At 32.5% G+C, this 25,007-nt stretch overlaps 2 protein-coding genes across 4 annotated transcripts in view; one reads left to right on the top strand and one right to left on the bottom strand.

The window, feature by feature from the left end:
• Salm (spalt major) overlaps positions 1-2,185 on the top strand; it is a 106,695-nt gene extending 104,510 nt beyond the window's left edge. For all 3 annotated transcript variants that reach the window (XM_076768062.1, XM_076768045.1, XM_076768053.1), the window contains one exon: positions 943-2,185. In XM_076768062.1, the coding sequence (XP_076624177.1) occupies positions 943-1,347 (405 nt within the window). In that variant the 3' untranslated portion in view covers positions 1,348-2,185. The remainder of the gene's footprint in view (positions 1-942) is intronic.
• A 6,984-nt stretch (positions 2,186-9,169) lies between these two features.
• Positions 9,170-24,645, bottom strand: Regnase-1 (zinc finger CCCH-type containing protein regnase 1). Its single transcript, XM_076764696.1, has 8 exons — positions 24,259-24,645; positions 18,373-18,501; positions 18,075-18,183; positions 14,133-14,595; positions 12,854-13,139; positions 12,338-12,662; positions 11,136-11,391; positions 9,170-10,954 (listed from the first exon to the last, which is right to left on the bottom strand). The coding sequence occupies exons 1-8, from the start codon at positions 24,274-24,276 to the stop codon at positions 10,606-10,608; spliced, it is 1,935 nt and encodes a 644-aa protein (XP_076620811.1). The 5' UTR covers positions 24,277-24,645; the 3' UTR covers positions 9,170-10,605.
• Positions 24,646-25,007: the final 362 nt, after the last annotated feature.

Below are 25,007 nucleotides of genomic sequence, written 5' to 3'. Positions count from 1 at the left end.
GTGCCTAAATTCGACGGAAAAAAAAAATTTCAAATCGTTCCAAAAAAATTATTTTCGGTTGCGGGGATCAATTACAATCGTTTTTGATGAATAGACATACCCCCGAAATCTTGCGCATTTTCGAGAAAAAAATTCAGTACGAGCGGAACTTTAAACGTTAATAACTTTTTAACGAAGCCTCCATCAACAAATTGATATTCTCGATTTTCGTGTTATTTTGGCCTCTAGAATCTCCCATTAAAATTTTCCCCAGGGGTGGCTGAACACCCTGTATACATAATAAATAAAATATATTTTTGCATTACAAAATAATAAAAGAAAAAAAGAGAAAAAAAGAAAGAGGAAGGATTCAAAGACAAACTTTAAATCAAAATATTTTGATAATGAAGGCCCATTGTAAAGAAACCTATTAGGGTTTTTTGATGCCAGTAATAATTCAATAATTCAATAAGTCAATAATTCGTTAATAATTCAAAAACGAAGCTCCATCCGACATTTTTGCAAAGGAAATTGTTGTTCAGAATCGTCTCAGCTACCCCACATTTCCGGCTCTTACACTATTTACGGGACACCCTGTATATTATAACTTGTACCTGCTATTGTTTCAAAAGCAATTTCCATGACTGTAAGGTCCCCTTGTCAGTAGTAGGGATAACTTCCGTTCGCTTATCCAATCGAAAATAACTCGCAGTTGTCCAAGTGTTGCTGTATTTACCAAAACCCCCAGGTGAAATGTCCGTGAGAAAATTGAAATATCTAATAAAAAAAAATACTAATTAGTATAATTGAAAAGAGACAAAGAACGTAAAGAGCAAGCAACGTTAGAAAGTAAAATAATTTAGCGTTAAAAATAAAAAGATTGCAGCGTGTAAAACTTTTTTTCTGTTATATTTTCTAGGTAATTGACTTCAAGTAAAGCTAATCAGACGGCATTATTTACAGCTGAACGAGATATCGGTAATCCAAAGTAACAACGGATTACCGAGTCACTCGGTGGCTACTGGAAAGTACGCCGGCTTGTTCGGTTCCGTGTACGCGACGGGAGCTGGTTTTCCTCTGGACAAGCAGCCAATGGCGCCGACTAGCAACGGTCCACTCGTTGACGGGAAATCCTCGATTCCGTCGGGGTCTATGCTATTCCAAACGCCGTCGCCATCCCATTCTCCCGGCACTCCATCGTCCAATGGCAGCAATCAAAACTCCGCCAACGTTCCGACGTGGACGGGCGACGCTCTTCAACATCACTTTGACAGAGAGCCTCCCAGTAGACCGGAAAGCAACTCTACGCCACCTTCGACTCGACTTCAGCCACCTTCAGCGGCCAGAGGTGAAGGATTAGCCACGTGAAGTTCGACCGGTACATATCTTCCTTCTTCGAAACTTCACGTGCTCGGGAATTGAACTCCGCCCTAGCTGCTAGAGAAACGTTTTACGTAGAGCCAGCAGTGTTTCGTTCAGAGCATTCGAGCAGAGAGATATCCGGGACTCAAAGTCTGACGAGAAATCCTCTTAACAACCAGAGCCAGCAGATACCATGTTCCTATTGTCACACTAGTCTTAAACATGTTAAAGGGGACCGATAGGCCCGGCAGTTGGAGTCTCAGCGTTTAGCGGGTCTGAATTCCGGTTTCCAAAACCACTGTAACGTGGTTTTACACGAGGGTTCGACGAATGGCGGCGCCTAGACTGAGCCATTTGGCCGCAAGACACGTGGCGCTGTCACGTCTCAGCCCTCCGTACTCTGACCGTCCATGCGCGACAGTGATGGTCACCTCACTTAGGGTTATATTACGTTACGAATATATACAGGGTGTCTCATATAACTTGATTACCGCGACCATCCCCGTTACCGTTAATGATACGAACCCCCAGTGTCCGAAGAAACACGTCTATTTCAACATCATCGTATTCTCGATATCAAGGTGACTTTGAGAAAAATGAAATTCTGTTAATCAATCAATATTTCGATCTTCGAAATTTATAATTCTTTTTTCTTTTCTTTAATTGTTCCGTTATATTGTTGACAATAACGTGGATATTCAAAGCACTAGAGTTACATGGCGTATCCTGTACAAGAAAATATAAATATATACATAAAAAAGAGAAAGATTATATATATATATATACATATACATATATATATACATATATAAATATAAAATATTATATTGGTGCGAAGGGGTATGAGTGCGCAAGTTGTATACACGTGCGAGCACATGCGTCACTTTCCTTTTTTATGAAGGTCGTGTTTAGAAATTTAGTGGCGGGCCCGGCAGCGCCCCTCGCTGTGATATGAGTGGGGCAGCCTGCAATCATTTAAACCAATGTACTTATACTTTGTATCATAGTATTATTATTTACACTCGATGTACAGCACGTACCGCAAGTCCTCTACTCTGCAGGGATCATAAGTTATCGAGTATTCAAGAATTATTTAATGCAGAAAAAAATAGAGAATCTCCATCTTTAAATTTTTAGCTATCACACTGTTTTAACGTTTCTTCTTCACAACCTTGGTTACGCAATATACCTTATGGGTGTGATCGACTTAGATAATAATGACAATCCGTGTAACTGGAGGTAATACAGCTAATTTGATTCGTCGACAACTTACGGTCTCTGCATAGTAGTTATTTTGTATAGAAAGATAGCCGATGTCTATTTGTGTTTTCGCGAAACTCGTCAATTTTAATTTTTCCTCGATTATGTGTCGGTAAACTGCTGGAGAGTCGAAGTTCAATTCCTTTCGAAGCTTTCATTCGATTCGTATCGGTTGTCATATCTGTTGATTAAAATCAACGTTATTTAAAAATGTGAACTGCTCGACTTGAATGGTTCGCGAAGCAATTCAGTCTCCCACTTTCACACTCTCCTTAGATCAGGTGATACGCGACAGCCATCTTTGCAATGCTGGGGGCTTATGATGTAACAGTAGTTACTCAACAACTTGATATTACACTACATAGTCACGTTAAAATGTATAAAAATTAAAAAAATATAACGTAAATGTAATAAAATAATACATAAAGTCGAATGGTTCGAAAAGTTTGTACGCAAGCATTCTGTGTACTTATAAAAATTCTTGTAAATTGATAAACGATAAATATTCACCTATTTAACCGTAATTCTTTGTTGAATAATTGTTCAACGATTTTAAAGCGACTACTGTAGTGACCTATGAAGAAATTAATAAAACACATTTTGTAACGTTTCTATTCTTAGATCTGATAAGATATCATAAAGTTATTAATCACATGATAATCAAAGGTTTAAGAAAAAATATAAATATCAGAACTATATTTATCAGCAATTAATTAATGAATGTTATAAAATTATATTTGAAACACTATTTATACGATGGTTTTTATCAACGTATATTTTCTTTTCAATAAGTTCCTTTCAGTTATCATGTGATTGATTACTTGGTTAGATTGACGAAAACTTTTCATGCATATGTATTTCGAATTTCTGGGCGTGAACGTCGCACATCACATGATCAAGGAAAATAAGAGAGAGGGAACGCATTCGTTACACTTTCAAATTGTTTGTGCCGGCTTTACTGTCGAACATATTGGTTACAAAATTATTATGAACGGAAAAAATAGTAACGTAACGTATCGATTATTTATTGTATATACGTGGAAATCCAAATCAAACTGGTTTAAAGCTGTGTTACATTAACGAGATACGAATATACTAAAAATTGATGAGCAACACCGTTTAAAATCATACAAGGTGTAAAATATGAACTGAAAAATCTATTAATATCGTCATGTTGACCAAAATTTTGTATGCGTTTCCGTACTTCAAAAGCGTGGTAAATGTTGCGTCTACCGTAAACCGTGCAATCAAGCGCATAAATTCGTACTCGAAAACTAATACTCGTGTGTATTCCTATATGTTTTCACGTTTAACCATGCAACGAGAAGACAGAAAAATATAGGCAAGGCGATATGCGTGTAAGAATCTTGTAAAAAGTAACGATAGCAGCATTCGTGTGTTTAGTAGGCACTTTGCGTAATTTATCTGATTTTTAACTATCTTAGGGATTAACCTTTTAAGACCTCCGTCGTTTGGAGGACTCTAGCGAAAAAAGAGAAACAAAGAAAGTTTAGAGTCACGATAGTTTTGATCTTGACGGTGGCTTTCCGTAAATCAAAATTTACTAAAAACTGTCCGTTGTAACAATTAAAAATATCAAATTTAAAAGTTTTCTAATACAACAAGAAAAAGGAGTAATTATTTAGAAGTTTGCCCTCTTCACTGATTTTCGTGACCTTGAAATATGTTGACAAGGTCATCATTTTGAACAACTTATCCCTATACATGTTACCGCTGCTCGGCCTTAGTTTCCGAGATATTCGTAAAAAACTGCAGTTATACTTATGACACCAGTACACTGTATTCCGGGAAAAATGGAGACCGAATGGTAATTAGAAGAGTAATTGAAGTGGTTTGAGATTATATTTTCTGGCGCCGAGGGGGTTTTGGGGAAGGACCTTCCCAAATATAATATACGAAATTCTATTTGAAATGGTTTCACATCACCATCTTACAATATCCCAAGTAGAATCTCATCTATTATACCAAACCATAACTCACTCCAATTACTTTTTCTTTCACCTTTTATATATTGTATACCTGTTATTCATTTTGTGTTTCGTCAGAAATCGAAAACATCGTAATCATTACACAGAATTAAAAATTCTGAATTTCTTAGCACTATGCGACTTTAACAGCACCGATACTCGTGAATTTGTAAACAGCTCGCTCGTAAACTAATGACAAGATATCACTTGGAAGGAATACGTATCAAATACCCAAATAAACGCAAAAACATAACTGTTGTAACAAGAAGAATACTTTTAAAACGCCGTTAAGCAATAGCTTATGCCGAAATGAAGTGTACTCGTAATCTAAATTTAACTAAAGATTTTTGCAAATATCTCGGAGACTAAGGCCGAGCGGCGGTAACATGTATAGGGAAAAGTTGTTCAGAATGATGACCTTGACAACATATTTCAAGGTCACGAAAATCGGCGAGGAGGGCAAACTTCTAAATAATTACCGAAAAAGGCTTGACGGGTTCAGTAACTGAAATTTCAAACAAAATCGAAATAACTTTTCGTTACTGTGACGTAGGTCGTGTAAGATTAATTGAAAGGCTACGTTGATACAAGTTTCTCGCAAAATATGTTACGAAAAATGAAAATCTAGCGATTATAATAATTCAATAGCATAGAGTCAACAGTATGTTCCATAAACTGATAACACGAAGGGATAGACTCGAAGAAAATGATAGATTACACGCAGCCTGAAAACTGCTCTTCCTTGGAATTTAAAAAAGACAATAAGAAAGAACAAATACTTCGGTAAAGAAATCAAGTTCTGAATAGTTGTAGAAATCCGTGGTTGCAGTAGCTCAAATAAACTCGAAAAAGTTGATACCTGCGAGGGAGGATCTTGATTGTTAAAAACGACTTTTGTCGTTTTCTGTTCCAAAACTGATCCCGGTTTAAAGTCTGAGTTCATCGATTGGTCTTTATAACTAATTATTTATAACGCGTGGAATGTAAATTATCATAATCTATCGCAACGATGGCTAAACAAATTTAATCTGTGTAACATATTGAATCTATACTTGTAGCACTTCCGTTTTATCCTTTTTTTTTTTTAGACATTTTTATAAATCGAAAAGCATATCGACGACACTGTTTGTAGAACAATTCTATTTATCATTTTATACAAATACTCACCAGAGACGACTGATTACAAGAAACTAAAGATACATGCAACAGTTGCAACCTTGTCAAGCGTGAAACAGTTCGATATGATTTTTAATTAAAAAAGAAAAAGTTTCAGTCCAAGGTAAGAGAGTCCTAGAGTATAAAGGATAGTTCTAAGAGGAAAATCAAAAGTTTCTTGTCGGTTGGAATCGAATGATTCTTTAACAAGAGTGACGAACGTATACATATATACATAATACTGCTGTAAATAACGAACACGTGATAAGTATAGGCAAAGTCGGTTAGAGAAGTCCATGTAAATCATTAGCGTGTCAACTAAAATGTTTCGTAGATTAAGTGGAACGTTTACAAGTTTCAAGTACAGATGTTGCGTGCTTGCACAACACTGTTTTCAAAAGATGGAACGGGAGAATGAAAAAAAAAACCGACAACTATTCCCTGATTGCGAGCCCCGCGAAGTTGTCCAAAACAAAGTATTGCTTATACGATCTTAGGTTTTCTGTACATATTGTATAATCCATGTATAAACACAACTCCGCTAGTTGCGAAAACTCATCATTGTAGCTAAATTACATTACGGATCATTATATCTATATCACTTCAACAATAAACAATTACTATGAGAATGAATGCATTCGTTAATTTCATTTTCAATCCAAGCTGCGAGAAAATTGGATCAATTTTTGATCATTCCATATCAATTGAAGCAATATATCGAATTTTAGTCAAAAGACTAGAGAATGTATATCGTTATCTCTAGAAGGGTGCTATTAATAATGGTTATTTTGATGTGGATGTCGGTCTATTTAATAAAATTTGTCCAAAGCTTATTATTTTTTTATAATAAAAAGATGCTAAAAGGTACCCTCTATGGCAAAACGTGTAAGTTTGTCAAGAAATAATTAATTGTCTTTGACGCTAGATGGCGTCTTAATCATTTGTAATCGAAAAATACAATACAATTATTACTATTAATGTATTCTTACATTAATAACATTAATTGAAAATATTCTTTTTCCTTTATTAAAAAATAAAAGCTTTGGATCAGTACTATATATATTCTTAGAAACTTTGTATACTTATATTTTTGCACTATCCAAATTTTACAATCTTTAGTTGGTCTTTATTAGTTACTAGTAATATGATATGTACATGTCTATTAATAGTTGTAATATCTCAAAACACTAGTCTAGAGGATGCATCATTCTATCTTGAAAATGTTGTCCAGGTTATTCAAGAAAATATTGAAAAACTATTCTCCATTAAAATGAAATTACTTGCCTTTGGCAACTCCCCCAGAAAATCAATACAAGTAGAAATACGAATCAGTAATTATACTATTGGCAATAAACCAGTTGTAAGATTTCATGGTATTCATGTGAACGACAAACTAAATTTCAAAACTTATTCTCTGAAGGTTGTAACTCAAAGTTTTAATACATGGAATAGCATAAAGTTTCTGAGGGTTACATGGTGGGGCTGTGATCCCCACATGACATCATGTGGTACATCCCCTGTAATGAGAAAATAAGGAAACATCTTGAACAACTGCAGATAGAGACTATACAAACGGCTATGGACTACAGAAAATCCACTTCTACAAACATAATTTTAACGGAAGTTAAACCAAATAAAACAAATGTTGCTATTGACTGACAGATATCACTGTCTTTGTCTGATATATGTATATTGCCGTCCTTCGATTCTTGGGCTGTACTTCCGAATGGTACACCTCTCCAATTAATATGAAATTTATAGTTTTATTATTAAATATAATATATATTTTTATTAATACAAAAATAAAACATTTTCACTTGAAATGTACATTTATTAACAAAAAATAAACTAGAAACATAATCAAACGATATAAAATATAGTCATAATGCTCATGTGTAAAGAGTATAAAAAAACGTAAGAAAAAATACAAATTTAAAAATAAAGTTAAGTAACAGACCCATAATGTACAACTTATTCTCACCTTATTAGCGCACTGGCACTTTACGCGAAGCTAGTATAGTCATTTCTGCTTTCCAGTGACATTTCATACCGAATTCAAATAATGGTACCATCTTCTCTTTTCACTCTTATGTCCTTATTGACTTCAGTTTGAGATAAAAATCGCTACATAATTCACTTTAAAGTGAAAGCAAAAATTACTGTACGTTGCGTATGTGTACCATAGTGGCTGTTCGTACACAGTGGCAGTCTCGATGGACGTCCACAAAAGTGGTCGTTTGTAGGGAAGGGATTAATAACAGCACATTTTTTTCATCATTGAATCTCGCCCTTTACAATGCAGTTAACGTTAACTCTTCACGTTGATCATGATCTTTCTTCTCATTTACTTTCTCTTGTTACTATTGTATCTGTATATAATAAAGATGTATTATTATAAATTATTAATACTTTAAAGTGATATATCCGCGTTGCGTTCGAAAGGGACCAAATATTTGCGATTACAATAGGAATTAACGTTAACGTTTGATATATTGATTTGAGTTTTAGAATTATATATTTCTATATTAGTAAATTATTATCATTTTTTAAACAGATACATTTTTTCTGTATAATATTAAATCTTGCAAAGATTAGTAATAATTCGTTTCTATTATTCCTAATACAGAAAAGAATAAATGTTTCTTTAGTAATTGTCTGCTTCTTTGTTCAATTTTTTTTTACATTTGAGCATAAAAATGTCTCATAGATTAACGCTTGGCGCGATATTTTTCTAATCTCAATAGACAAGGGTTAATTTGAAAATAATTTTACTAACGTTTTTAAACGCCATCTGGTGCTATTAAAACTAAATTTATTGTTAGTAAATGTTTAAAATTCTGTATAATATTCGTAAACATATTCATAAATTTTTTCATATTCATTACTTGATACGTTTACGACTTTCTTTAGAATAATTATTTTATGAATTAATATGCACTTTCGAGAAGGGGGTAACTTTTCATACAGTCAGTCACGAAAGTCTTCGTATACCTCCTAAAATAGTAATTTTAAAGAAAATACGCAACAATTTCGTATAATATTATATTCATTTATTATTATGTATGATATTAATTAAACTACATAAAAATTTATTGTTTTTTTAAGAATATTTTATACAATGAAGAAAAAACGAAATCTGTATGTCACAAAATTGTTCATAAACTAAAATACGAAGGTAGTAAACCTAATAAATCTAGTAAATTTTTGAAACATAATACCTGGGCTTTCCCGACAATATTTTGTTTACGTTGCCATGAAGTTGATTCAGTTGAAAGATGTCTAACAATCATTTAGCAACAATGAGTACTTCTAAGAGAAAAACAAACGTTGAAATGCAGGAATTAATTGTTAAATTGTACAAGGAGAAGAAATCTCTACGTGAAATTGCTAACATTGTGGGCAGGAAACATTCTATTATTCAGTACATAATAAAAAAATTTTAAATAACTGATAAATATGAAAATAAAACACGTAGTGGTCGTCCTAAAATCCTAAGTAATGGAGATGTTCGATCTGTACTGCAAATTATTCACCAAGATCTAAAAGTAAGTGCTCCAAAAATAGCTGCAGAAGTAGAAAATGATTTTGGGAAAACAGTACATCTTGAAAATATATGAAGAATTTTAAGAAAATTTGAATATCGTGGTCATATGTCGCGGAGGAAACCCTTAGTCAGTGACATCAACCGTTCTGAGAATTGAATTCGCGAAAAAACATAAAAACGAGAATATACAATTTTGGGAAAGAGTATTATTCACTGATGAAAGTAAGTATAATATTTTTGTAGTGGATGGAAGAGGCAAAATATGGAGAAAAAGCGGCACAGCATTTGTAATCAAACGATCATTTTAGGAGGTGTACGAAGACTTTCGTGACTAACTGTATGTGTAGTGTAAATCACATACTCCAGATTTCATCATACGAACAAGTGACAGACCAATGCTTTTTCCACTATTTTGTTCGTTACCGCAATTAAGGAACATTTCGTAATATCGTATTATATTTGTGTCCCTATCAAACATAATACGGTATGCAGTGGGAGACAAAACCGCGACAGAGATATAACTTGTGAATCAGCACTCAATGAGGGTTGGTATACAGGGAAATTCATTTATTCTATTTGAGTCTAAATCTCGAAAGCTAAAAGCATTAGAGAAAATAGATACGATATAATAATGCTCAAACATTATCTAATAAAGAAAGCACATCTCGATTCCATGTATGGTACGTATCTCATTAACAATGCAACTGACAATGAGTCTGTGAGGATTATTACTTTTTAATTATTATTATTTATGGATGACGAAATGAATTCGTTACAGAGAAACGGAACATGGAATTTAGTAAATTTTGTGAAATAAAAACAAGATAAGCTGCTAAATTTGATTGGTTTATCACAGCTATTTTTTTAAAACTTATGATATAGTATACGTTATGTCCAAGTAATCAAATTATTAAAAGTTAATGTCGGTATATCATTCATGCAAACAATTTTTAAACAATTGTAAGCATTTATTTACAATTCAGACTATAAAGTTGAAAGTGTTATTGTTTCATTTTAATTAAGATTAAAAAACATTATAATTTTTGTAAATCCCTATTTCTACCGAATTTTAACTTCTATATTCTTTATATTTAAATTAACGAATCTTTGTATATTTTAAAGTAATATTTTTCAAGAAAGTTGTAACTGTATAAAAAAACTATTTGCCTATTTCTTTCATAAAATATCTTACGTGTTTTAAATAAATATCACAATATGTTTCAAATACTTATAATCCCTTCTTTACAGTTGTGTTATATTCAAATAATAAATATAAATTGGATAAATAAAGAAAATCATTCTTACTCCATTACTCCATTATTGAGGATACATCTTTAGAATAGCAATGCAGATCTCTATTGGATCTGTTTCAAATGGATGAATTAACATAGCAGCCCTCACATGTTCTTCAGGAAAAATATTTGCCAAATGATAATGTATCTTTGTTCTAGTATCCAGAAATTCTTTCAGTGCATCTGAAGGCATGTTTGAGTATAACGAAGATGCGACAGGATTTAATTGTGGATCTGAGGCACCCAATCGTTGATTTGATCCTGATGATGTACCCATGTTTGAATTATTTAGTGGCCAAGCTTGATACGAATCTGGCGCCGAAGCAATACGAGTTACATGCTGGTGACATTGTCGTGCTTCAGAATGATCCCAACTGAATAATTAAACATTTTAAAAAAAAATTTGTTATCTAACTTCGAAAATTTGAAATACATATAAGATTTTGTTATTTTTTTTCTATGCATATTTCTCACTTAACTGTATTATAATGCTCGATGAATTAAATTAAAAAACTTGTATTTATTTAAAAACAAATGTAAAAATCGAACACTCACTTCATGGCAGCTCTGTAAGGTGATTCGTTACTGGAATGTCTAGTTAAAGGCCTGTGTTGCACTCTAGAAGTTGTGACTGTAGACGGTTTTGATACTGAACCCGTTTGTGATGCTTGCTGATACTGTCGTAATTGACAAAGTCGAGGATCACATACTGGATTCAATGTTAACTGCCTCTGAAGTTTTCTATGTGGATTTGGTAATTCTGCATCTGGTTTATTTAACCTTCCTGTTGTCCACATGGAAGAACGGTGACCTATTAATAAAGGGCAAAGCAAATAAATATTTTAATATATCGATGAAAAGAATATTGTCTTCTATTCTACTTCGAAAACAATCTACAAAATTATACGTGGTAATATAAAGAATAAACCGGACTCTTTTTGCAGAAACTTTATTTATTAACTATTTGAAGTCTAACTTTTTTTATCTTTAAAGTAATCACCTTCTGCATCGATATACCTATCCCAACGTTTCTGCCATGATTCAAATGCCTTCTGGTAATCATTTTGTCCAAACATGCAGAAAGGAGGACAGACAAAATTAGCATTTCTATGTATGTAGTGGTTGTTTTTAATTAGAAGACAAGGAAAGACATAAAACCGCGACATGCATCTGACGTTATCGGTAATAATCGCTTATACCGAACCATACAAAGTACCAAATGTTTCAACAAGACTAGATGGTTACCCAACAATTGACATGGATACTCTTGGCCTTTCTGATTCATTGTCATTTTCCAGTGACATTTAAACACTTAAAACAAGAATACCACGCAAAACATTGAGCTTGACTTATGGCATCATTGCCATAAACTTGTTGAAGCATTTTAAATGTTTCATTGGCTGATTTACCGAATCAAATACGAAACTTCATATTTGGTTTTCGTTCTAATATCAAATTACAACACACTATGATCACGCGCATTTATTAAATAATATGACATTTAAGTTAAAATAATCGCAGCTCAATAGTACTTGATAAATTGCTGCACAAGGACCTATAGGAATGGCTAGCAAATTCATTAAGTATTATTAACCACAGACTCAAAATATCAGATAGAGTTCGGTTTTTTTTTAATACCACCTCGTGTATTATAAGTTATCTATTTCAACAAGTTAATTTATTAGAAATAACTTTGATAGGTATATTAAAAGGACATAATATTTAAATAAAATTGTCATAACAAAAAACACTGTTACCCTGAGTATTTGTGGTTGAGGTTACTTGAGATCCATGTGTACCAGAGTTTATTGGTTGCTCAATTGTAACATTTTCTACAGATCTACTTTTAACAACCGAAAGCAACGATTGAGCACTAGTGGTTACAGTTGATCTGGTTTTACACAATGGTTGATGCTGAGGTATTTTGGAAGGTACACTACTTGGTACAACAGGGTTTGAATTTGGACCTCTAATTTGAAGATGCTTTTGTACATGTTCTACTAGTTTCTCTGTAACCGATTTTTGAGGATGAGGACCTCTTTCTGGATGTCGAAATTTACATTTATTTCCATAAGTACATTTCTGTAACAAAGGAACGTTACTATAATTTTTATTAAGTAGCACATATTCTTATGATCAAGTCAAGACATATTCATCATGTATTGTAAAACACGCTTGAAGGTTTTACAAAGGGTCGATTTAGCCGATTATAAATATTACGATTCTTTACTACTAAATAAAAAAAAAATAAAAAAAAAAAAGATTTCACGTACTTTTGCATACGGACAAGGTGGGGCTGGATCAGTTTTTTTTGGAATAATACGTAAAAAATTCTCCAAAGTAGGTCCACTTCTGCCTAATGGATCGTCTGGAGGCATAAAACGATCATTTACGAAAGTATACATCAAAATCCTCTCTTCTATGACTTTTCGAAATTCTGGATTCTCTTGGGCCAAATCTCTATAATTATCATTGCTAACAACAATACCATCAATCTCTGCTGCTAATTTTAGAATATAACGATCATCATAACAAACTAATCTTTTACCACCAACTAATCTGAAATCAAAAATTAAAAGTTATTTAAGATGTATAAATCAATCATTCATTAATATTAAATATTTTTATTTAAATAAATAATAAAGTATATTAAAATATTTTAAATAACATCATTTGTCTACTTTTATACAAGGTTAAGAATTAATTAATTATTCTATCAGATATTTTATATTGTCATTCATTTCAAATTCATTATAACATGAAGTTATAATCGTATAATCGCTTATAATTGATACCAATTGTAAGAGTGTCAATTTTGGCAGCACTGTTACAAAATGTTTATATTTAAAAAGTACGTTGTGACTTGTGACAAATTGATAACCGAAAAATGTGTCTGACTGTGTGAAATCCTTCTACTCCACGTATATAAATACCGAATGCATATTCTAAACTATCATATACATACATTTATATTTTTCATAACAATTAAGTTGCTTATGTAGAATTAAAAAAAATATTTGTTTTTAATAAATTTTCGGAACGTAACCCCTCTTTTTGTATTGGCTTTGGGTCTCATATAACACGGTTTCACACAACACGGCATTTTCTAGGAACCTATCTACCGTGTTATAGCAGGGTTACTTGTACTCATTAAGTATAATATTCTATGAAGTAATAAACTCTGCATAATAATGGGATACGCATCGAAATCTCCGATATTAAGCTTGAAAATGTCAATCGCTTTGGCAGAGGTAAACTTAGGGACAAAGAAAAGCAATATATGTATTTGTTTCTGCTTGAAAAGTAACGAACAACGGATGTATCGGAAGTTACAGTAATACTCGCAATAAGATTATGTGTACAGTAAATGGTAAACAATATGGCAAGAGTTATGAAAAGGAAAGGAGAGAGTAGTGCTCCATCCTGGACCTGCTAGTGGATTCATCAGTAAGGCAATCTTATCAGGCTCTGCCTTAGACACCAGCAAATACAATACTCTATCGAGGAACGTATATATATAGGAGTGTTATATTAATATATTAATATACTAACCTAGATGGTGTGAAGACCAATAACCGGTCCTTTTCTAATTCTCCTAGAATATCCTGGTCAGCAATTGGATTATCAATTTTAGAAGCCTCTTTTCTCCATTTTGGTACAAATACAGTAATTTCTCCATGCCCTCTTGCTTTAAACCAATCCACACAAATTTTGATTCCTCTACAAGAAAATACTTCTTTATTTCCATGGCTCATCGCCACATTGCTTCCATCGATAACGACAGGCCTGAGACTAGTGGAGCATCCGCTTAAATCTGTCACTATATCAGTATCTAGAACATTATCCGACTCCTCTGGAGTGTCAACTGATTTTTGAGAACTACTAGCACCGAGTTTTATCAATTCAGCTAAAAGCTCGTTTTGCTCTGGATCTGGACCCAACTTTTGCAATGCTGTTTGAACTAATCGTTCGGTATAACCAAGTTTGAGCGCAAATTCTACTCTAGCTGTGTAGCCTAGAAAATAAAAATTTGGTTCCTTTGCAATCTTAAACATTCAATTTGTATTTATTAATATTATGTGAATTATGATTGAAATCAATTTTATGTACAACGTAGTACAAAATAAAAAAAATATAAAATATCAATGTTGGCGATTTTTGTTTGAATTAGTATGTTTCTGTTTGTTGCAATATCAGATCTTGGCAATGAGTACTCGAAGTCTACTACGTATATAGTATATTCGATATAATTGATATCTCAATTAGGGATTGCTCATTACTGGAACAAAAGATTAAATGAGATCATGAAGTCAGTCGGATTAAAGCATCTTATTGTTAGAAAAGATCCTTGAAGAAGCGTCTTCACTGCGGTAGCCGTCGGTTTATCTTATAAGTGCTATCTTAGCCGCAAATAACTAATGCAAAAAAGACCATGCGTACCAGAGAATATTTGGAAATGAAAAAGCTGATTTCTACACAAAACAAGTAGCAAACTCCCCGCCTATCAAATCAAATAACCAAAATTCACTTCCTTTCTAGATCATGAAAAAATAGAATAATCATTACGACACTGAGAGCTACACACTCAAAGATCACTCACAAAGACCTGTTGAAGAATTTGGAACCAGCAATTTGTGATTACTACAAGCTATCTATAAACCATCTACTCTACCAATGCAGGAGATATGAAATCCAGAGACTCAAATATAAAGTACTCCCAAAAATGGACCTGACATCACAAAAACACATCGAAAATTATCCTTCATTTGAATAGCCCACGCGCTTATGAATACAAGCATTCCAGCTTGATAGTTTTAATCAGTATCCTATTGTGTTTGTTTTTAATTATGAAAGGCATCAACTCGAAATAGTTCTTACGATACATTGCTTTCTATAGTTTTCAAAGACGTATAATTTATTCAATTAATTATAAATAATAGTTTACAGAAATGGAAAGCATGGAGTAGAGGAACCGAGTTCGAAATAATTCAAGTAGGAACAAAACAATGACGAATACTATTTTACCATTACATAACATTTAAATAGACAATTTTGTTAGTACAATATTATTTTTAAAAAAAACCAACATGACCAAAAAGATATATATTACGATTATATTTGAGAGATTTAAGATTTGATTTTAAAGTTGAGATGAATAGAGAAATAATTCTCAAGTAGGAAAGGACAACAAATAAAGATGCGATATTTCAATATAGCAAATATTAAGCCAGAACATAAATAATTTTTTATAAAAATACAGCGAAACGCGTTAGTGAAATTTGCAACGATTAAAAAATTAATGATTAATAAAGAAACTTTGATATCAATGACTTGGGAGAATCGACTAGGAACTATACCGAAGTGTTAATTGGCAATTTAAATCAGACTTCGCAGATTTATACAACAGTCAAAAATATTCAACACGCATTTTTTTTACATGCACATTTATATTAAAATGTATCGATATTTTACAAGAAAAATAAATAAAGAAGTAATAATTTTGTAATAATTTTATGAAAATTGAATTTAAAAAAGAATTACTTATATAGCTAGCTTCAATATAATAGTTTCCGAAAAATTGAATTAATTTTCAACCCTCAACTTGGACAAGTGACTCCACTCTTTAAACATGAATTTCCGCGTAAAAAAGAAAAAAAAATACGTATCGATTGTTTTTAGCTAATTTACAAATCTGTTAAGTATCATAAAAATCGATAATACCTCGGTATAGTCCTTTGCGAGCTTTCAGAAGAATACGATAAATAAAAGGCAGAAGCAGGTGATTGAGGACAACTCACCGCGGAGAGTAGTAATAGACTCAAATATCTATGATGGCCTGTCACATAAAGAAGTTTAGAATCTTCAGTTGGAACGCATCAATGCCAGGAGGGGAGAAATCCCTAAAATGTTAGAGAAATTTGTGATAGGTATGTGCATAGTGTCATGATAAAAATTTAAACATGCATTAAAGTGCATGATTTGTAAATTTTTTTATGTAAAAAGGATTTTGGCAGGAAAAGCGATGATATTAATAATTTGTCTCAGGAAAGCTTCGATATTAAGGTTTTAAGTGAAATGTTATACATATGATGCTTTATAACTAGTCTCCATATGGGTTTGTATAGAGCACCTTGAATTCAATATTATTTTAACAAAATTTAAGAACTTTGCGAGTAATATTAATATTTCAATTACAAATGTCATGTTTAAAGACATAAATGTGTTATAACAGTGTATCTTAATAATTATTCAGAAGGTACATATAAAACAGTTTTACTGGTTACAATGGTTTAGGAGCAAGCAATATGGTTTGTATTATATTTTATTGTAATGAATTTTGGGATACATATAAAAAAGTTACCGTTTAATCGATTTCAGTAAAAAATTCTATACAGAGTGTTCGGCCACCCTTGGGAAAAATTTTAATGGGAGATTCTAGAGGCCAAAATAAGACGAAAATCAAGAATATCAATTTCTTGACTGAGGCTTCATTAAAAAGTTATTAACGTTTAAAGTTACGCCTGTAGATAGGCAATCTGCGTACAGCTGCGTGCGCGCGATAGTGGTTCTCACTCAGCATGAGATTGTTAGTGACGTATCGACAGCCTTATAGTTTTCTGAGTGAGAACCACTATCACGCGTACGCGCTGTTTGTAGATTGCCATTCTATAGGCGGAACTTTAAACGTTAATAACTTTTTAACAAAGCCTCAATCAACAAATTGGTATTCTTGATTTTCGTCTTATTTTGGTCTCTAGAATCCCCCATTCAAATTTTTCCCAGGAGTGGCCGAACACCTTGTATAACAGTTTTGCTTGTTATGATATTTTTTTAAGCAAACACCAATTAATAGACCAGATTTTCTGGCACTGGCATCCCTTCCTTAACTTCACGATCTTAGCACAAAAGGCAAGCTTCAGATTTTACAGGCAGTGTCTTTAGTCATTCTTTAATGTTAGAAGGAAACGAGTTTTCAACTTTTGTCGTAGCTATGTAACGAAAATCACCGACTACATAGTTACTTTGCTACTTTTGACAGCTAAGAACAAATGGCAGAATTTAAGTTACTTTTCCTACTTCGTGACGGCTGATGGCTGTCCGGCCTAATTGCGTAGAATCAATATGGCGCCCATTGTATGACAGAACAACTATCGTCCGAAATATATAATCCATGCATGCCCAACGTTTAAATCCCCTGGACATATTTTCGATGTAATTGTATGACACCAGTTAAATAATATTTTAATTTAAATAATTTCTGAATTTAACGTAAACAATATCTGCAAACGTGTTGAACATATCTCGTCATACAAATAAAATACAAGCCAAAATGGCGTGCTAGGTACATCCACCAACTTAACACTTAATACTTAACACCAACTAAGGTTAATATTATCAAGATCATAGTTTGCAAAAAACAATAAAATACTTTTTAAAAATATTTGTTTATTGAATATTTAATTTTTTAAAATTCATATTTATTTAATATTGTACCTGGACTCTGAATAGGTGGACTTCCTTGGACTGTGACATATTCTGCAAATTCTGCGGCTAAGGTGTCTGAGATAGTTCTGGATACATCTGAATGGTTTGAAGCAGACACCTGTAACGTTAAGTGATTAAAAAGTAGTTAAAATTGCTAAATTAAAAAAACTTGTCTTTGAAGGAGTCAATCAAGGACAACTTTATGGGAACTTTTTTTTAAAGAATTACACTACGGTGGTCGTGACGTATAATTTTAAAATATCTCAAATTTAAGATTTCAATATTTCGATTCAATGATAATCAATACCTGCAGTTCCACTGGCGAATGAACGTTCGTGGATGCAATCAAATCCTCGACTTCGTAATCGCTGTCATAAGATGAATCCTCTGCGTCAGCAATGCTTCCGGTTTCCAAAACAGTACAGTCCACGTATCTCTGAAAATAGAACCGAAACGTCAATTCGAATCCGGTAAGATATAGATAGATTTTTGTGAACTAATTTTGTCAGTAGTTAACACGAATTAAAAGTGGTTTCACTAATAAAGCTTTACGTCTGCCTTCATCGTGTATTATGTAAATCCTCCCCTATTCGTATGTTTTAAAAAATTAGTTAACATAGCAAACGTGATCACGACATAGTTATAGATTGAGTACGGTTGCCTTTAATGGTGAAAGTTTATAGAACGGCGAATCTCGGCCGGAAATGATAAATTTCTTTAAGAAAGTTATGCATGAAGTTTCTCTCAATCTACAATTGTATTGCTTATGTTTTGTAACTTAAATTTATTATTCTAATTTCAAATTACAGTAAGATCTATTTTCGTTTATATTCGTAATAAAGTAGCATATTACGAATATAAGATTGACTTATTTCCATAAACACTGTTAGTGTTAAAAATGATAACCATGAACATCGATGCAAACTTTATTATTCACGCTTTCGATTTCTTGCAAAATATATTTTATGGTTGAAGAGGCAGATTGTGAAGGTCTGACACGATTAAAAAATCATTCAGCACATAAACGCACTGCTTCTTTTTTTATTTTCTTTTTTAAATATAGGTATTATTAATACGTAAATTGTATATTTTCTGAAAAACGAAGATAATTTTGGCGCAAGATATTTTTAAAAAGCTCATCGTTACAATTAATGAAAAAGCATCTTCAAATACGCGGTAATATAAAGTCTTTACTTTCCGATACAGCAGCATATTTGAACCGAAACTACGCTACGAACCATCCAAGCGTAAATGAAAATCCTGAGCCATCCACGGCGAAACGAGGCCGACGCAAATGGTGTACTAATACGACAATTAAAATGCAGTATATGCGATCGATTTGCATGCAAAAAACATTCTACAAATAATACAACGTGTTTTTCCTACTTAGAGAGCACCGATGACAAAGATATGTAAATTTTTGTACAGTATACAGGGTGTTCGGATACCATTCGTCGATATTCAAGAGAAAGATTCTACAGGCCAGAATAAGACGAAAACCAAGAATAGTAATATTTTGGTAGAGTCTTTATCTTAAAGTTAAAGTTAATAACAATTCAAGATTCGCCTATATTATGGCAATTTACGAACAGTCGCGTGCACGAGGTAGGCCACTCCATGGTGAATCCACCATTGTTAGATTCCATTAGTTTGCTCATCACAGCAAAAGTTAACTTCTAGACGCTTATCTAGGTTACAGCAAATGTGGATGTTATTCAATTAACTGTATGAAAGATTTTCTAAGTGAAAGTTTGTAGCAACTAATTATCGCGATTTCAATTTCACCGATAATACGTACAACAATACAAGGTGTTTAGCCATCCCTGGGAAAAATTTTAGTGGAAGATTCTAGAGGCCAAAATAAGACGAAAATCAAGAATATTAATTTGTTGATGGAAGCTTCGTTAAAAAGTTATTAATTATTAATTTTTTTCTAGAAAATGGGCAAGATTTCGGGAGTATGTGTATTCACCAAAAATGATTGTAATTGACCCCCGCAATCAAAAATACTTTTTTCAGAATGATTTGAAATTTTTTAATTTAATTTTTTTTATAACTTTTTAATGAAGCCTCAGTCAAGAAATTGATATTCTTGATTTTCGTCTTATTTGGCCTCTAGAATCTTCCATTAAAATTTTTCCCAGGGGTGACTGAACACCCTGTATAAATTCATAGTAATTTGTATAATATTCAGATATTAGTTCTGTACACGAATCAGATAAACTTAACAAGATATGTTACTATAAATTTGCACAATATTGTTGATTTTTCGATAAATTCTCATTCAAGAATTTTCTATTGGAGTTTTTCTACTTATAATAGCAATAATCTGTATTTATGCAATTACATAAATTTGTTCGTTTAGAAATTTTCTGTGTGTATATTTGTACATGATAAACTCGAGAACCACTGGACCGATTTAGATAAAACTTTCACTGCTAGATAGCTTATTCTTCCAGTTTGAACATAGACTATGTAACACTACTCCACCATAACCAGGGTTGAAATCGTAAACGAAAATTCAAACCAATTCTGCGAACGTTTTATGCGAAACCCTAGCTAATTATGAAGAGTACACTAAAATAATGAATAAAAAATAAAATAAGCGGCGGAGGAATTTGGCTTAGAAAGTCTAGTGAAAGAAAAACTTGTCGCCCTTTGCTTCAAAAAAAGAAGCATGTATACAATCAATCGTTTACCTATAATGCATTCCCTGGTCATAATATTTGATTAACTATAGATTTACTACATAGAATTTTTTAAAAAGTACTGTAAATTCTTCCTGTAATTCGAAAGATTAGTGCTGTACAAATGTCATCCAAATTGGTACAATAATTTAAACAACAATGAACTTTTAATAACCAATTGCATTGGAAATTGATTGAACGTCGATTAGTCCATAAGGACGCGAAAGTGTAGGTTTCAATTTTTAAAATAACCTATAAAGGTTGTTTTACGATTATTTATTACAGCAGCTGAATTATTGTGAACTGGATATTCCTAAGTGACACAAAATACTTCCTTTTATATAATTATTATTAAAGACGTTTAAAAATTTTTAACTGCGATTTTGATTACACACTTATCCATACAATTGGTGCTGTTCTTTTACACCATAAAATGTGCAGCACTCTCCTAGCTGTTTATGAATTCTATATAGTGAACGATCCGGTATTATTGTCTGAAGGAATTTTCAGGGGATATTTCTTAACATACTACTGTATACACAGTGATGGACATAAGTAGTGGCACAATACACGATTTGATATAAAAACATTAAAAACTATTGAAAAAATTGTTTATATGGCTTCTTTTTTTATACGTATCTTTATTTACAATATTTCATCTATTTATACACAAAAGCAAGACAAAACTGATAAAATAGAGAACATGTAATTAATGAAAATCTGTTTTATCATCATCTGATACATAGTTTTTAGTTACCAACAAGTTTGTACAAATATAGTGTTATTTTTTTGTTTAAATAAATGTTTACACGAAAAGAAAGTACACCAGAAGAAAGAAAACCATTTAAGTTGTATCAGCAAGGAAAATCTTATTCAGAGGTAGGAGAAATAGTGCAAAGAAGTTGCTTCACAATTCGAAGCACAATTAGAAAATTTGTAAACATGAAATTATCAGAAAGAGAGAAGGAGAAAATAATTAATATAATAAATACAATCGCGTACTGTACCAAATCAATACTTATATCCGCCATTATACATATTTGAAAAAGAATAAACACACCAACGTGACACACACTTACGTATTTTATATATAAAACTTTATTATAATATATAAACTTGATAAACTTATTAAAATAATGGTTTTAAGAACTGTAAGAACTTGTCAATTCAATAAGCACTACTTATTATATGGGAATATGTACTTTTCAATTAGTGTTTTATTTGTTAATGTTTTGCAAAATCATTATTTTTATAAACAGTTTCTCTTTCATTACTTGAAATTGGTAAAAATGAAGTTACACCCCTCTTACTGCAAGGTCTTCATTTAACTTTTATACATACAGGGTGTTTGGCTACCCCTGAGAAAAATTTTAATGAGAGATTCTAGAGGCCAAAATAAGACGAAAATCAAGAATATCAATTTCTTGACTGAGGCTTCGTTAAACAGTTATTAAAAAATTAAATTATAAAATTTTAAATCATACTAAAAAAACTATATTTAGCTACAGGGGTCAATTATAATCATTTTTGGTGAATAGACATATCCCGAAATCCTACGCACTTTCGTCAAAAAAATTCATTACCGAAAATCTAATGTGTGGCCAGATGCTTTCCCATGCGAATTTTTAAAATGTCATAACTCCAGAACGGATTGGAGGATTGCAATTTTTCAAAATGTAAACAACGCATATTTTAGTGGAGAATATGTAGAAATTCTAACAATATTGAAAAAGTTGTTCCTTGACACCGTAAAGTGAGAAAACCCCCCTAAAACTGATCCAATTTTGAAAACAAAATTTCAAATCGTTTTGAAAAAATTATTTTTAGCTAGGGGGAGTCAATTACAATAATTTTTGTTCATTAGACATACCCTCGAAATTCTACCCATTTTCGAGAAAAAAAATTCGAGAAGGTATTTTTCGACAAAATTAAAAAATTTTAAATCGTTCTGGAAAAATTATTTTCGATTGCGGGGATCAATTATAATAATTTTTTGTGAATAAACCTACCCCCGAAATCCTACCCACTTTCTAGAAAAAAATTCAGTACGGGCGGAACTTTAAACGTTAATAACTTTTTAACGAAGACTCCATCAACAAATTAGTATTCTTGATTTTCGTTTTATTTTGGCCTCTAGAACCTCCCATTAAAATTTTTCCCAGGAGTGGCCTAACACTCTGTATATTAGGAGGAACCGAATTAAAGATCGATATTCTCTATATGTGTGAAAAATGGATCTTTTGCACGTTATAAAATATTCTAAGAATGAAGCGCAATTAAACATACATGAAAATATGAACTTAGAGCATTGTAAATATATTACTACTACTACTACTACTACTACTTACTATTACCGCTAAAATATGTGTGAATATGCACCTACGCATGCTTCTTGTGTGTGAGTATTTGCAGCTACGCGCTCCACTGCTTGTATTTAAACAACGTACACCGGAGAAGGGGTCTAAAACTTTAATTGCTTAAAGATTGCAAAATCGTTAAAATAACTTTTTGATTTGTATCGATACGAGTTTACGTGCTTAGACTTGTCACGTCAGTCTGGGACACTCCATATAGATCACACACGATGGATCTACAATGCATTTAAATCACTCAAGTGTTTAATAATTACACTGTTCATTGAATTAATAAACAAGGACTGCTTAAAGAGTCTCGACTTCCCCGATTTAAATCTTTTAGACAGTTACTTGTACGAATTACAAATATACAATATACGAACTTATCGTAACATAAAATCGGAAATACATATATGTATTTAAATTTAAGTGTCTCTCGAATAGTTATAAAATGTCGTAAAAAACAATAATTCTTTGAATAAGAACACGAGCGCATCTATTTCAATATAAAATTTTTATTATAAAAAATCTATCATTAAGAAACAATGATAACTCAAAAATGAAATGTTCTTATACTTATGATTACAGTACCATTTCCCGTTATCAAAATGAGTAGAATGCACTTTCCATGAGCATATGTTTTAAAGTCATCCGGTATAAATTTTTACAATGTGCTCAGCTATAAAATTTAAAAATGACGAGATATTAGATTCTGATCGTTCGTGTGATTTATTTAAGGTACCACGCACTAACGAGAATTACAGTACTGATTTCTTTTATCGCACTATAGACAGCAACTGAAAACAATTCAAACATCGTAGTTTGTTATGCGTATAACTTTCGTAAGCCATAATAACGTAGAGTCTATAACTTTGGATAATTTCTTTTATCTACGACTAAGTGCAATGTGTTCAGTTATTAAAACCTCATTAAACAATGTGGTCACTGACTTAAGCGTTTGGTTTTATGTTACAATTCGAGAAATATAATTAAGCAAAAAAGGAACAGTCAAAGATACTTATTTCAAATAATTATCCAGATATTCGTAACATTAGAGCTGTTCCTATAAATGTAACGTACATCTAGTTACGCTGAATCTCTCTAACATTTTCTAAAGTCCAGAAATCGAAAGAATTCGTAAACAGAACTCACCTTTCCGGCGACGGTCATATCTCGTTCCACGAATCACAATCGATCGTATCCTTTCGCGTCCAAAGACCTTCTCGAATCCGTACAAACACTACTATGTACACAAATCATACACGCATATGCGCGCACACACCAACATAAATACGCGAGAAGAAGAAAGATAGACCAAGAGTAAGTAGCTTTCACAAATACATTCTAGGCTTCGATTAAAAACCACCAATTAATATTGATCTTCTCAATAGGAGTACCAGGAATTCGTAGCAACTCATACAAAAAAGTTTACACACAAAGAGGCAGTCAAGTCTAAACCACACTTCCGGGATATTCCGTTAGATCCTGGAACGGTATCGATGTTCAGAAGAAAGCAGGACAGACTCGCGACTACTCGCGACGACGGCCGGTCAGTGAATGGAGCGAGCGAGAGCTGCGACGTCATTACCCCCACTGCCATATAATACGGTCTCCGCGCAATGTCGTCACGTGCAGCGATAGCCACGAACGAGATAAAATATGAATGCATCACGAACAAATAAATGATGTATACGAGACGGCACAGGCCCTTAGAAAGGATAGATAACATTTCATTCAAATATAGGAGAAATCACCGGCACATTATACGATATACAAAAAATGTAATTGCTTAGTTTAGAGCACCTGATCATAGAAATCCTCAAAATAAATATATCAAAAACTCATTGCTATTATTCGTATACACGATGTTTATCTGTTGGTGATAAATATTTCAGGGGATA

The sequence above is a fragment of the Colletes latitarsis genome, chromosome 1 (genome assembly GCF_051014445.1).
Source record: "Colletes latitarsis isolate SP2378_abdomen chromosome 1, iyColLati1, whole genome shotgun sequence".
NCBI lineage: Eukaryota > Metazoa > Arthropoda > Insecta > Hymenoptera > Colletidae > Colletes > Colletes latitarsis.
This window is presented reverse-complemented; position numbering and strand designations above follow the sequence as displayed.